This window comes from Eschrichtius robustus, chromosome 7 (genome assembly GCF_028021215.1).
Source record: "Eschrichtius robustus isolate mEscRob2 chromosome 7, mEscRob2.pri, whole genome shotgun sequence".
In the NCBI taxonomy this organism is placed as follows: Eukaryota; Metazoa; Chordata; class Mammalia; order Artiodactyla; family Eschrichtiidae; genus Eschrichtius; species Eschrichtius robustus.
This window is the reverse complement of record NC_090830.1, coordinates 124,106,554-124,120,164: the sequence shown is the minus strand read 5'-3', so window position 1 is coordinate 124,120,164 and position 13,611 is coordinate 124,106,554. Positions and strand designations below refer to the sequence as shown.

The window sequence follows — 13,611 nt, the reverse complement described above, 5'->3', positions numbered from 1 at the left end:
AATGCCTTTAGACACTGTTAAACGTATGTTTAGGCACCACCAGGAACTGAATTCCCTAATTCAAATCATATTTGACAGAACAAAATGAAATATTATAGTCAAATAATTTATTTTGTAAACACATTTTGAAAAGCAAACAAATTAAAAAGTAATCAGTGCTTGATGTTGTAATAATTATTATAACATCGACTAGCTTATGTTTATGAAAGAACAAAAGATTTTAAAAGGAGTCTGTCAACACAATTAAAATTCTGTAAGACCAGTTTTAGTTACACATATATATTTTTCATTGCAGTGAGATTATATCAAATGAGTACATAACTAAAAATAATATTCCCAGATGTTTATAACAGATATGATTAATCCCTCTGAAACAGATGAAAAGAGCAGATTTGTTTGCTTGGTTGTTTGTTTATAAGTGTTTTGAAAGCAGTAAATGAAAGAGGACTCACACTTCTCACATAACATACCAATTTGGACCAACCAACCCTCCCACTGAAGTCAACTAGAAAAAATGACAGTTAAAAAAAATCAGCCTGAAGGTACTGGGAGAACTAAGAAAAGGGTAATAAGCCCAAGAATTAGAGCCATTTCTCCTTACGGGCATTCACTGATTTCAAAGTTGGAGGTGAGGTCTGAAGGGCTAAGAAACTGGGCTGTTTTACATAGCTAGGAAACCAGAAAGTGGAACACAGGGCCCTCACTTTGACCTGAGACCCCCAAAGACTAGGTGTAAAAGTGAACTAGTAGAAGACAGGCCCTTCATGGGACTGAACTTCAGTTTGGTGTGAATTACCTCAACACCTGAATTAGAATTCAGTTGATTGTGGATTTCTAGTGTCCCCAGGCACTCTTTGGGAATATAATAACTTTCTAGGCCTCAAATTATCACTACCTATGACTTTACAAACATGGTGTCCAGCACATGATTGTCTAGCACACAATAAAAAATAACACGTCTCCATTCCAATCCATTCTCCATATTCTAAAAAGCCTTTCCTACAGAATAAAGTCCAATTTCTTTAGTGTGGTAACAAGAAAGCAACACTACAGTGATTACAGCATTATAAAATCAGGCTCATATTCTGACTCTATCACCAACCAGTTAAGCAACTTTGGGCCACTCACAGAATCTCTCTGTGCCTTAATTCTCCATTTACAAAATGGCAATAATAATACCTACCTAAAAGGTTATTGTGAGGATTAAATGACTTGATATATATAAAGAACTCTTGCACACTGCCCCTCACATAGTAAGTATTCAGTAGATGTTACTGATTACCATTTATTGGGTAATCTGGCACCTACCTATCCCTTCACATTTCCTATGATCAAGTTACTTGTAACTACTTACTACTGTCGCAAAATATAATGTTCTTTAGTGTGTACACGCCTTTGTACGTATGTTTTTCTCTACCTAGAATGTCCTATCTGACCCCCACACTGTCTATCATTCTTCTACTCATGATGAAACTCACCATGACGAATTCATTACTTCTGAAATCATATAGCACTCTTTTCATAACCTGATTATAACACTTATTGTGCTGTGTAAAAAATCTGTTTACATACCACCACCAGTGCCCAACTACTGTGTGGTGATGTAGCCTCCAAATCCTTGGAATTTCCCAAGTGATAGGAATGTCTCTGTTATTCATGGTGGGCTCAGAGTTTATGCTAATGAGGTGACTCCGGATGGGAGCTGGCCACACCAGAAAACCAACCATGTGATTGGCTGGGGCTTTAAGCCACAAGAAATCAATCTGACTTCCAGAGTCAGAATGGGGCTAAAGATTGCGTTCAGCCTTATGGCCAATGATTAGATCAATAATGCCTACAAAAGGAAACCCCAAAAAACTCTTTACACCTGTAAATCAGGTGAGCAACCTAAGAGGCAATACACACTGATATGTTGGGGAGGTAACATGTGTCCTGAGGACACAGCTTTGATATGCTCCCAGATCTCACCCTATGTGTCTCTTCATTTGACTGGTCCTGATTTTTATCCTTTATAATAAAACTATAATCATAAGTATAGTGCTTTCCTGAGTTCTGTGAGTCATTCTAGCAAATTATTGAACTTGAGGGGGTCACAGGCACCTCTAAATTTGTAGCCAGCTGGTCAGAAGTGCACATGGCCTGGAGACCCCTGAACTTGCAGCTGTTATCTGAAGTGAGGGCAGTTTTGTGAAGGACTGTGCACTTAACCTATAAAGTTGGGCGCAACTTCAGGTAGCTGGTGTCTGCAATGGCCTGTATCTTACTCCTTACTGCATCCTCCAGGCTTATGACAGTCTCTTGAATTGAGGAGGTTATCAAATGTTTGTTGAATAATAAATTCTTATACAGCTGGAATAATTCAAACATTTAGAATCTGAATTCTTAGTAAAATGAAGTACAAACAGTATAGGCTTTTAAGTCCAGAGATTGTCAAGTCCTAATCCTGGCTCTACCATCTATTAGAAGTAAAACTTTATTTCTCTGAGTCTCAATTTTCTCAACAATAAATGGGGGATAATAGTACTTCTTCCACAATATCCTAACAAGGACTGATGACATTTAAACTGCCTAGTACAGTGTTTAGAATCAAGTGGATAGTCAATAAACATGAGTTTTCCATCTCTCTCAGGATAGTTAAAAGGAATACTTGCTGATGAAAAGTCACTGGTTCCACCTTCACAGTCATATACTAAATCCCATCCTGCTAATTATCTTACAAAAGCTTCCTTTAGTATCAAGAAATGGCTGGTAAGAGTGTTAATGAATCATTGTTAATTAATGAAGTCATCACAACTACTAGAAAAACAAATGAAAAGGCACACATCTAAATGATGGTCAGTCAATAATGTCATAAAAATAGAGGAATGATAACAGTTATATCTAAATTGCTAAAAATAAATGTTTAAACCTAGTATCTTATCTAATTGTTGCAATAAATTATCTTACAATGTAATTATTCACAAGGCTCTGCTCCATTTTCTATCTATTGGTGTTAGATGAAGGGTTACTCCGGAATACCCTTTCTATAATTTTCAAACAACTCAAAAATTAAGTTCTACAAGTATCTTGAGCAATAGCAATATCACAGAATAAGCAACTTAGTTCTCAAGGAGTCATTTTGAAACAGTCATTCGGAAACACAGCCCTTACGTGTTTGTCCAAAAAAATAATAGTTTACATTCCTGTTAAAACAGAATATTTACAACATAAATAGTAAAAAGAAAAATAAAATAAAAAATGTTGAAGGGAACAATAAGCTTTTACCCATATTCAAATTTTTAACAATGACAGGACATATAAGAGATACTGTGTAAGTAACAAAAGTAAGGAATAATGTAATGAATAACTCTGGTCAACAATCATGTTAGTTAAATTGGACACTAAATCTACACTATATGCTCAAAAATTTTTCTATCTAATATATTCTCTCCTGTTCATAAAACATTTCATAATAATTTGTACATACATAATAAAGTTTTAAATTGATACTGAAAATGCTGTGATTTTAAAATTTTTAAATTAAATCTTACTACCTGACTACTAACAATAAAATATTTGGAAACAACCAAAATTCCCAAACCGTGAGAACTGATAGAAACACCTTCTTTATTAAACCACTACATAAAGCATAACTTAACCTTTTTTTACAGAATTTAAAATTTTATAATTTCTCTAAAATAAAAAGATAACTATAAAATATATATCTATTAATTCCTTTGTCAGCTAGAACTCACATTAATCTATCCAAATGCAGATAGTTCTGAAAACAGATTCAATTCACTTTAAAAGAATGAACTATGTACAGCAAGAATAAGGGGTATTTATTAATAAATCTACATTTCTGAAACAGTAACTACTTATCTCTGTTATATCAATGTTTACATTATTATATATACCCCTAAGTTGACAGTCACAGTATCATCATAGTCTTATACCATCTTTGAAGTTTAGCCATCAACGCCTATGCTAAATTTACTTTTGCAGTAAAGATGAGTATATATTTAAAATTTATAAATTATACAGTTACTTTTCTACAACTGACTATAAATTCATCAATTAAACGTGACTACTCACCTAAGTACAGCTATTAAAGGTGCATATATTGAATCTCCATCATAAACATACATATGATCCCAGCTACATTCTGTAGCAAAGTGATTGAATCTTAATCTTAACACTGCATTTGGACTGAAAAAAAATTAAAATATTTTAAAATTAATATGTAATATGTAAAGTACGGTCTAAAGAAATCTTAGAGTATTTTATTAAAAACCTATTTACAGATAACTTAGCTATAAATCCATAAGTCATCAGTATAAAAGATTGATAACCAGTCATATCTAATTTGTAAAACTGATATACAACTCCAAAATCTATTAACCAGCCATATGTATATATCATCCTTTCCTAAAAATTTAGTCAAGAGGAAATGTTCTATGTCTTATAAAAATTTAGTCAACAGGAAATGTTCTATGCCTTGACTAAGGTGGAGGTACATAAATTGCATACATTACTGAAACCTTATTGAACTGTACACTTAATATGGGTGTATTTCATTGTATGCAAATTGTACTTGAATAAAGTTGATGTTTAAATTCAACAATCAAGACTGTTCTTATTTCTATGAACTCTTAACTAGAGGTACTAATAAGGTCTTCAAATTTTAGTCAAAAGGTCTCAATACGATATACTGTTATTTGTTAACAAATATATGAGACCACAGGTACACAGGGAACTAATAACCTTGAAGTTTTAAAAAACCTTTAAAGTAACAAAAATAAAAACCCAGTTTTCCAAATACACTCTTTAAAATCATAAAATAGTTCAAAAACAACTCATATCATTTATGATCCATTCATAATATGTTTAAATAGATAAATTCAGTCTCAGGAACTGATTACTGAAAAATGCCTCTAAAAGGACAATTAACTCTCTCTTTTACAAAATGTTCTTTTTTTAACACCCTTAGAACTAAAATGCTGAATAGTATGAACCAATGGCATAATTCAGCATGGAATATTTTTACACTTTCTATGCAGTCTTCAAATTCCATAACAAGCGATTTAAAAGAAGCCAAAAATGCATACTTGACTTAATGCCATAGTAACATAACTTAAAAATAAATATATGTAAAAATCAAACTATTATCACAAGTAAAAGGGTATTGTAATTTACATTAAACATTATATCTAAAATTTATCAATCCCATTTTAAAACATCATGAATAATGTTTTCCAATAATAAACAATAGAATAAACTATATAACTATGAAGTTGTTATATTTTAATGCTTTAACACTGATATAATCACCTTCTTTATCATTTCAGAATAAATTAATGTAATGCAAATTGTATACTTACTAGCCTTCAATTAGCCATGTACATTTGGTTTTATATTTATAGTTAATTGGACCATCTGTTAAATATCCAGAAGGTTCTGTTAACCTAGAAAACAAAATCATGAAAATGATTACCTTAAAGTAACTTTAAGACACACAGTAGCATAAAAAATTTAAAAAGACACCAAACCAAACTTCCAAACAGGAGAATTTATTTACAACTTAAGAAAATTTTCAGATTGCCATATATCATCTCTCTAAATCTCAAAGGAAACTTATTTTGAATTTCTTTAAATTTTTATGTATTATGATTGTTTCATTTTACAAAGTGGAAAAACACATTGAAAGACTGAACACTACACAGATGGGTTCAACGCTGATGCAAAATAGATTAAGTTAAACTTCCTCTGCACAAAAATTAGATGGATGCAAAAGAAAGAAGATCAAATGCACTTTGAAAGATGCAGATCTATGGAACAGAGAAATAGTATATGTACCTAGCACTTTTGGAGGTTACATTGTTAGCTATGTTTGCTTTTCATGCAGCAAGACTAAAGTAGCTGTCACCAGACTTAATATATTGAGTTCAGCTACCTGTTTTTAGAATCATTTTCTTTCGTCAACTTTATATCTAGTCCAAGAACTCAGACAATTTTAAAAATAGGGTAAATCAAGGGTTTTGTAATTATCCTCTATTTTAAACACAAAAAAGAAAAAGATATTTAGAAAAGCTTCAAATTTTCAGAATTTTAAATATTTAAACAATAACCCAATTCTACTTCATTTTGTTCTCCTTAGCTCCAGCCCAATTATATTTTATCAACAAAAGACAATATTTTAAATAACTAAGATATCTTCCCATTTAGCCTTTATGTATTTATGGAGACATACACACACACACATACACGCATGCGTGCACATGCACATACGCACACACACACAATGGCTTATCAGTCTTTATATATCCCCATATACATACACACACATATATTTATACATACATACATACATACATACATGTATACACAGATATCAGGGTAATTATCTAGTTTTAGACAAAATTAAATTTTCCTTGTAGCGTAGAGTCTCAAAAACATTAAAGGAAAAGAGTTTCACTTGCCTAAATCAGGGTTAACAGAAAGGTCAATTAATGTAAATGTTATTTGAAAGTCTTTCGTAATCCCTGCAAATCAGTTTGGGTTTAAAAAAGGGCTAATTCATGCTTGGAAAAGTTTTTAAACATTCCAATGTTCTCAAAGTAATATAATAATAAATTGAGCATTTTATAGTATCAGGTATTACTGTAAGCTCATAATGTGTTACCTCACTTAAAAATCTCAAAAGTCCCACAAGATAGTAATTATTAACCCCATATTACAGATGAGAAAACTGAAGCACATTTTAAGTAACAAGTTAAATAGCTTGCCCTGATTTTTCACTTCCATTAATAGCTCCAGATGAGCTAATTCAGACAAACCTCCACTGAAGATAACTTAAAAAGCTAAAGAACAATTTTTAAATCTTATAAGTAACAAAATGGTAAGACCTACTAAGCCAAGATCCAGAAGTTGCAAATTCTTTAAAGAGGAACCAGGCATCCAGAGCTACTTCTGTTATGGAGAATTTTATCTATTTATTAGAGACTGCCAAAAGGCTGAGAGTACTTTTGACAGCCTCAAGGAAGAAGGGGGACAAAAGCTGGAGGCAATAACCTACAAAAGGTAGGGGCTCAAATAAACAACACGGCAAACAACACTGGGACACAAAGATTTTCTATAAGGGTAAAGGTGTACCAGAAATCAGCCATTACGTGGACTGCAGCCCAGCTACAAGTCATCAGGATGACAGAAAACCCCAAGACCTACCATTGGCTTAAGGTGATACTAGAACTATTATGCCAAGGCTCCTAACGGAAGATACAAAAATATTCTCTGAAGAAAGGTAACATTATCCTAGTCCTCAAATTATTTCTACCAATAATTTTTCAAATAAGATATCTACTATGATCAAAGATAATAAGACACATAAGGAGAGAAGACAATAAAACAACAACCAACAGAATATCTTCAGGAAGAGACCTGAAGATATTCCAATTGTGGAGATTATCCGATGTGCCCTATAAAACAAATATGACGTACTAAGTTCAAAAAGACAAAAGACATGATTTAAAATTTCGGCAGTTAACTGAAAACTGTAAAAAGTAACAGTATATTTGAAAAAAATAATGGAAATTCTAATACTGAAAACTACATTAATCAAAATTAAGAATTCGATGGACGGGTTTAACAACACATTAAACACAGCTAAAAGAGGATGAGAGATCTAGAAGACAGGTCCATACAAAATATCCAAACTACAGCAGGATGATTGAGGGTTCAACCCATTGGGTGTGGGTCACTCCACCAAGTAAAACTCCAAGGAGCCAAGATTCTAGCTGAGGGCAGGGGAAATACGGTATGGGGAGTGGAAGAGCAGAATCATACACATCAGTTATGGTCTTTTAACAAATTAAATAGGTAAGTATCCTAACAACTTTACAAAGTTTCTATTTGATACACACACACACACACACACACACACACACACACACACACTCACATATCCTCTCTCTTTCACATTTTTATTTTATTTACAAGCTGTAACTTTACAATTTAGATTTTAGATAACGGACTATTTAGTGTGACTATGACTGAATATGAAGAGCAATTAACATAACCAGTGATAGATACACTGACTCTCGAAACCGTGTGTTTCCTCCTTTTGGACAAAGGATGAGAACTTCACTTGGAAAAAGTGTATCTTCTCAGGTAGAAATACAGCTTTGTTGGTTGCTGGGGAGTTCACGTGTGTTTAGAAGGATGCATACAGAAGAAGCTGAATAATTAAAGGGCAGACTGTGGCAGTTATCCATTGCCTCCCACCTCAAAATTCAGACTTTTTGCCTACTTTATGAAAATGGATCTGGGCCCTTTAAATATTTTTTTTTTCCAGATGGCAGGATGCTAAGCCTGCAGGCTTTGTCAATAGAGCACGCTGGAGAGACTGCAGGAGGAAACAGATTTGCTTCCTGGTTCCAATGTACTCACTCAACAAGCTCCTGCAGCACTAGGTACTAGGCTCCTACGTACCTGATGGCCACCAGCACCCAGCCACCAACAGTTTCCCCCAGCACTTCCCCTCAGGCAGTTCTGCAGCAGAGGCCTCCAGTGAGACACCACTCTGTGAACAGCTTTCCCCAGCATCCCATAAGTAACCATGGCAAGTTCCAAAGGGCAGATGTTAAGCAAGTTCCGCAGGTGCAGCTTTACAGTGACTTTTCTGCCATTCAGTAAGCCACAGCCTGCTCTCCCAACAAGGTCTGGATCTCAGGCCAGGTCACAGGGACTCTCACTTAAGAGTTCTGTCTCAGCCATAACAGTAGTAGTGGCTGCTCCTTGTATCTACTACTTCTATATTTTGCAGAGTTCTCTTTACTTCTTACTAGCCAATTTCTCGGTTCCAATCTGTGTTACAGTCAATAATCCTTTACATTAAACTTTTCCTATTAAAATTACTGTGTGATTCTCTTTCCTGATTGGACCCAAACCAACCAATAACAATAAAGGATATGCAAAATAAAATCACAATAGCGTACCACTATGCACCCAACAGAATGGCTAAAATTAAAGAGATTAGTAATACCAAATATTGGCAAGGATGCGGAGATAATTCTCATAGGATAAATCAGTACAACTTTAGAAAGTAATCTCATATTATCTTGCATAGCTGAAAACAGACAGTTGCCAACAGTGTCAGCATTACACCATATCCTCTCAGACCCTCTGACCATTTCCATACACTCCAGCCTGACTCCCTCGGGCCAGCACCTGCATCAATGTTGAAGGGCTCTCTCTATCTACTAGAACCCACTCTTCCTATGCATGTGGTGGGCTGAAAGTGCCTGTGAATCAACATCCTCCCAGGGCAGCCCTTAGCCAATGAATGATTTGGAAAAACTCCAAACTTGCTTATCTCTTTGCTGCAATAATAATGAAGTGCACTTCCTTGTGGGATTTGGCTCCAGTCACCCAGTGTGGTACCTGACTTGATAACATACCTCCCTTACTGGCTCCTTCTCTTCTTTCACTTCTGTCAGTGTCCCTGAATCTCCCAAATATACTACATGTGCTCAATTCTTATCTCAGGATCTGCTTCAAGGTAGTGGAGGGGAGTGTGACCAAACTAACAGTACCAGGAAGCAGAACTTCAAGATGGGCTCTGGGGCTGGATCACTCACTGGCCAGATGGCAACAAGAGTCACACTGCGGGTGGTAGAGAGAGTGGCAATAACCTGTGGCATGCTATAGCTCACAATGACAAAGACTTTCACTTTTGCTGAATTGAGAGAGGATACCAGAGGAAGGTGATGCACTGACTAATGCAATCGACTTATGTGATATCTCTAATATTTGAGAAATAGAATAGCAAGGGTAGTTACAAGGACTGTAGAATTAGTTGACTGATGTTAAAAGCCACTGATATGCTAAAGGCAGAAAACTGCAGCAGAGTGCCTGTACTAAGACACCGACCCATAAGCAGCTTGCCCCAAGATCCTATAAGACTCAATTCACCAACCACCAATTTTAGATACAGTGTAAATGCCAGGGGACTCTGTAACATTTAAAGAGACTCTATTTCTGAGGCCAGAAGGTTGACCTAACTGGAAAACCAGCCCAGGACCAGATTATGAGAGGAGCAGGATTACAGAAAAAGTTTAGTTCACAGCCCTGGCAAGACTTCAGTGCTAAAGATAGTGCCCAGATACCTAGGAGGGTGCCACCTGGTAGATGTACTTGAGAACCTTCAACCTCTAGATTTATTTAACCCTTTGGGCCTGCAAAAGTCTATTAGAAACCAGGGCTGACAGTGAGAAAAATAAATTCTCACCCTCTTTAAATGACTACAGGCGTATCTTGTTTTCTTGTACTCCACTTTATTGTGCTTCACAGATATTGCATTTTTTACAAATTGAAGGTTTGCGGCAACCCTTCATGGAGCAAGTCTATCAGTGTCATTTTTCTAATAGCATTTGCTCAATTTGTATCTCTTTGTCACATTTTGATAATTCTCACAGTAGTTCAAACCCTCCACCAGCAAAAAGATTGAGACTTGCTGAAGGCTCAGATGATAGTCAGCATTTTTTAGCAGTAGAGTATTTTTTAATTAAGGTACGTACATTGTTTTTGTAGACATAATGCTATATTGCACACTTAATAGACTACAATATAATGTAAACATAACTCTTTTGTGCAACTATATAATTGGGAAAACCAAAAAATTCATGTGATGCTTTATTGCAATATTGGCTTTATTGTGGTGGTCTGGAACTGAAACAGCAATATCTCTGAGGTCTGCCTGTACTTGTTCTTAAGCCACAACAAGCAGTAACACCAGAATTGAATTAAATCAATGTAATCAATCAATGACAACTGGCTACAGGAACCATGTATTTAAAAGCCATGTAATTAGTGGCAGCCCCATATACAGGGACCATTCAAAAATGAATAAACTTAAAATCCCCAAAAGTTTGACAATTAAGCAATAGACTAATAAGTCTCAAGGACAATTAGAAAATATTTTTAATTGTTAACACTAAAACCACACCATATCAAAATTTATGAGATGAAGCTCAACCATTGTTTAGAGAGAAATTTATAGCTCTAAATGTATATATTAAAAAGTTGAAAATCAATTATTCTGATATGGGAATTTGAGAAGCCACATGCATGCCCAGGGAGACTTTTCTTAGACTACAAGCTCAGAAAAGACCTGAGAAGACTCTACACTTCCACCTCTGGCTAATTTTCTGACTCAGAGCAAGAAGTGAAGGGTAAGGCAGAGTCATAAACAATGTGGCTAAGCACTGAAGCAGTGTCCCAACAGAGTCAATCTGCACAGACTGGGAGAACTCTTTATTTTTTCTTGACTCCAGGCATTTGAGGAAATCTATGTCAAAACACTAGCTTACCATAAACTAAAGGAACACAGACTTTAGAAACCACACAAAACAAAGAATACAGTCATTACAAAAAATAGTTTAGAAAAGTCATTAAACAAATATACAACTACAACCACATGTAAGAAAAACAAACCCTGAAGAGGGGGAAGAACTCGATTTCTAGAGTTATCACATTACAATAATCAAATGCTCAGTTTCCAACAAAAAAATTACAAAGCATACAAAGAAACAAGAAAGTATAGCCCATTCACAGGAGAAATTAACAGATACTGTCTTTCAGGAAACACAGAAATTGCGCTTGTTGGACAAACACTTTAAATCAACTGTTTTAAATATACTCAAAAATTCTAAAGGAAATCATGGACAATAGCTACAGGAAACCAGGAAAATGATGTCTCAACAAATAGAAAATATCAATTAAGATTTAGAAATGTTATGATCACAACCTCATATCAATTCTGTATAAAAGTTCCTCTTGATCTAAACAAGGCTTAGATCCATCAATAGGGTCCACTAAACAATCCTTCTCCCTAGTTTCTAACTGACAGTTGTAACAAACACTTAAAGTCAAAATATTGCTATAATTTAAATTATAAAAACCCCAAATCAGGGCTGAATCAAATGATACAAATTATCAGACATAAATTAAGCCTGTATGATAACAGTCTAGAGCCTCAGAGACTTAATTTTAAAGAAAATCCTAATTTGTTCCATGACCTTACACAACCACTTCTATTTCAATTTCTTCTCTAATGGAAGAAGAGAAGTATAACATATTCAAAAAGTACCTTAATACATAGTCAAGAAATATATAGCTCTTTTAATAAGAAAATAAGGCCGGAAATTTAAGAACAGGCAGCTTTGCAACTATCACCTACAATATAATCTATCTTCCTAGTTAGGAATATACCTCCCAAACTGCGTATGAGGAAATCTAACGCTACTGGGGATTTCTTTCCCCAAAACCCCTCTATTTCTCTACCACCCCACCTACTCGAACTGACCCAGTCCTGTGCTATGTTGGGAAATTCCTTACCCTTAGTTTAAAATATATCTCCCCTCCTCTAAAGAAACATATACTCTAGGAGCTACAACTATAACCCTTCTCTCCCACCTATAAGAGGTGATGTGAAAGAACTGTTATGTTTCCCCACCTAGGCTACACAACAGGAGTACATGAAAACCACCCACTCTGTCCCATCCTCTTCACCTTCAGAGGCACAATTACACAGACTTAAAAGAAAACTCTACTCACCACAGCCCCTGAAATCCTTCTGTACCTTCATCACCCATTCCTAGCAAAAGCCCCTACCAAGAGCCTACCTTTGCCTCTACTTACTGCAAAGAGGTTTCCTCTTTGCCACTTTCACTCTACTAGAAACATGGAGGGGCTGACACCAACCAAGATAAAAGGATGGAAAATCCTTTCTCACCATCAAGAGATAGGAGTAAGGGGGGAAAATTCCTACCACTTCCACAATAAGGAAGGAGCAATTCCCCCTTTGTAGTTTCCTGATCTCTTCTTCAGCTTGAAGAATGTTCACCTCCATGCCACTTGAGCAAAGAACTCCCATTACACACTTTGGACATCTTCACCACCTGGAACTGTTCTTCTAAAATTCAGAAGTCTTATGCTCCAAGATTACACTCTGACCACAAACACCTAGTTTCCAATCTATTTCTTCACTTCTTACTCTTAACATCACCTGTACATTCCAGCTGGGTAGAGATTTTCAAGAATTAGGCAGCATATAATTCAGCTACGTAAAAGGTAAAACAGGCTTCTTCTATTTCTAATGCCGTTTCTACAATGCATTCTAAGTTTCAAGTAGTTAACTTATTTTTAATTTGTAGCAATCATGTTCTTGGATTGAGAACCATATTGACATGGTTAATCTAGATCAGGGCTCCATAAACTACTGGCCTATTGCCAGTTTGTGTAAATGAAGTTTTATTGGAACACAGCTACACCCATTTGTTTACATATATCTAAGATTGTTAACATGCTACAAGAACAGAGTTGAGTAGTGGCAACAGAGACCATCTGGTGTACAAAGCCTAAAATATCTACTATCTGGCCCTTTACAGAAGAAGTTTTGCCAATCCCTGTCTAGATGCCTGCACATGCCCATATGCCTTGCCAATGTCTCATCTAGCTGAAACTGCCCAATCCAGACTCCTTAATCAAATAAGCATGCTGAGCTGTTTATAACACAGGAGTGGCCACTACTAAATGCAGGAAAACCAGCACAAACATTAAACAGAACTAAAATTA

At 35.4% G+C, this 13,611-nt stretch overlaps 1 protein-coding gene across 2 annotated transcripts in view; it reads right to left on the bottom strand.

Annotated features, from left to right (window-relative positions):
• The window catches only part of ATRNL1 (attractin like 1), a 684,787-nt gene that overhangs the window by 653,667 nt on the left and 17,509 nt on the right, over positions 1-13,611 (bottom strand). The window contains exons 2-3 of one of the 2 annotated variants that reach the window (XM_068549055.1): positions 5,361-5,444; positions 4,075-4,188 (exon numbers count right to left, since the gene is read on the bottom strand). In XM_068549055.1, the coding sequence (XP_068405156.1) occupies positions 4,075-4,188; positions 5,361-5,444 (198 nt within the window). Of the gene's footprint in view, positions 1-4,074; positions 4,189-5,360; positions 5,445-13,611 lie in introns of those variants that run through there. The other variant, XM_068549056.1, reaches the window with a different exon arrangement.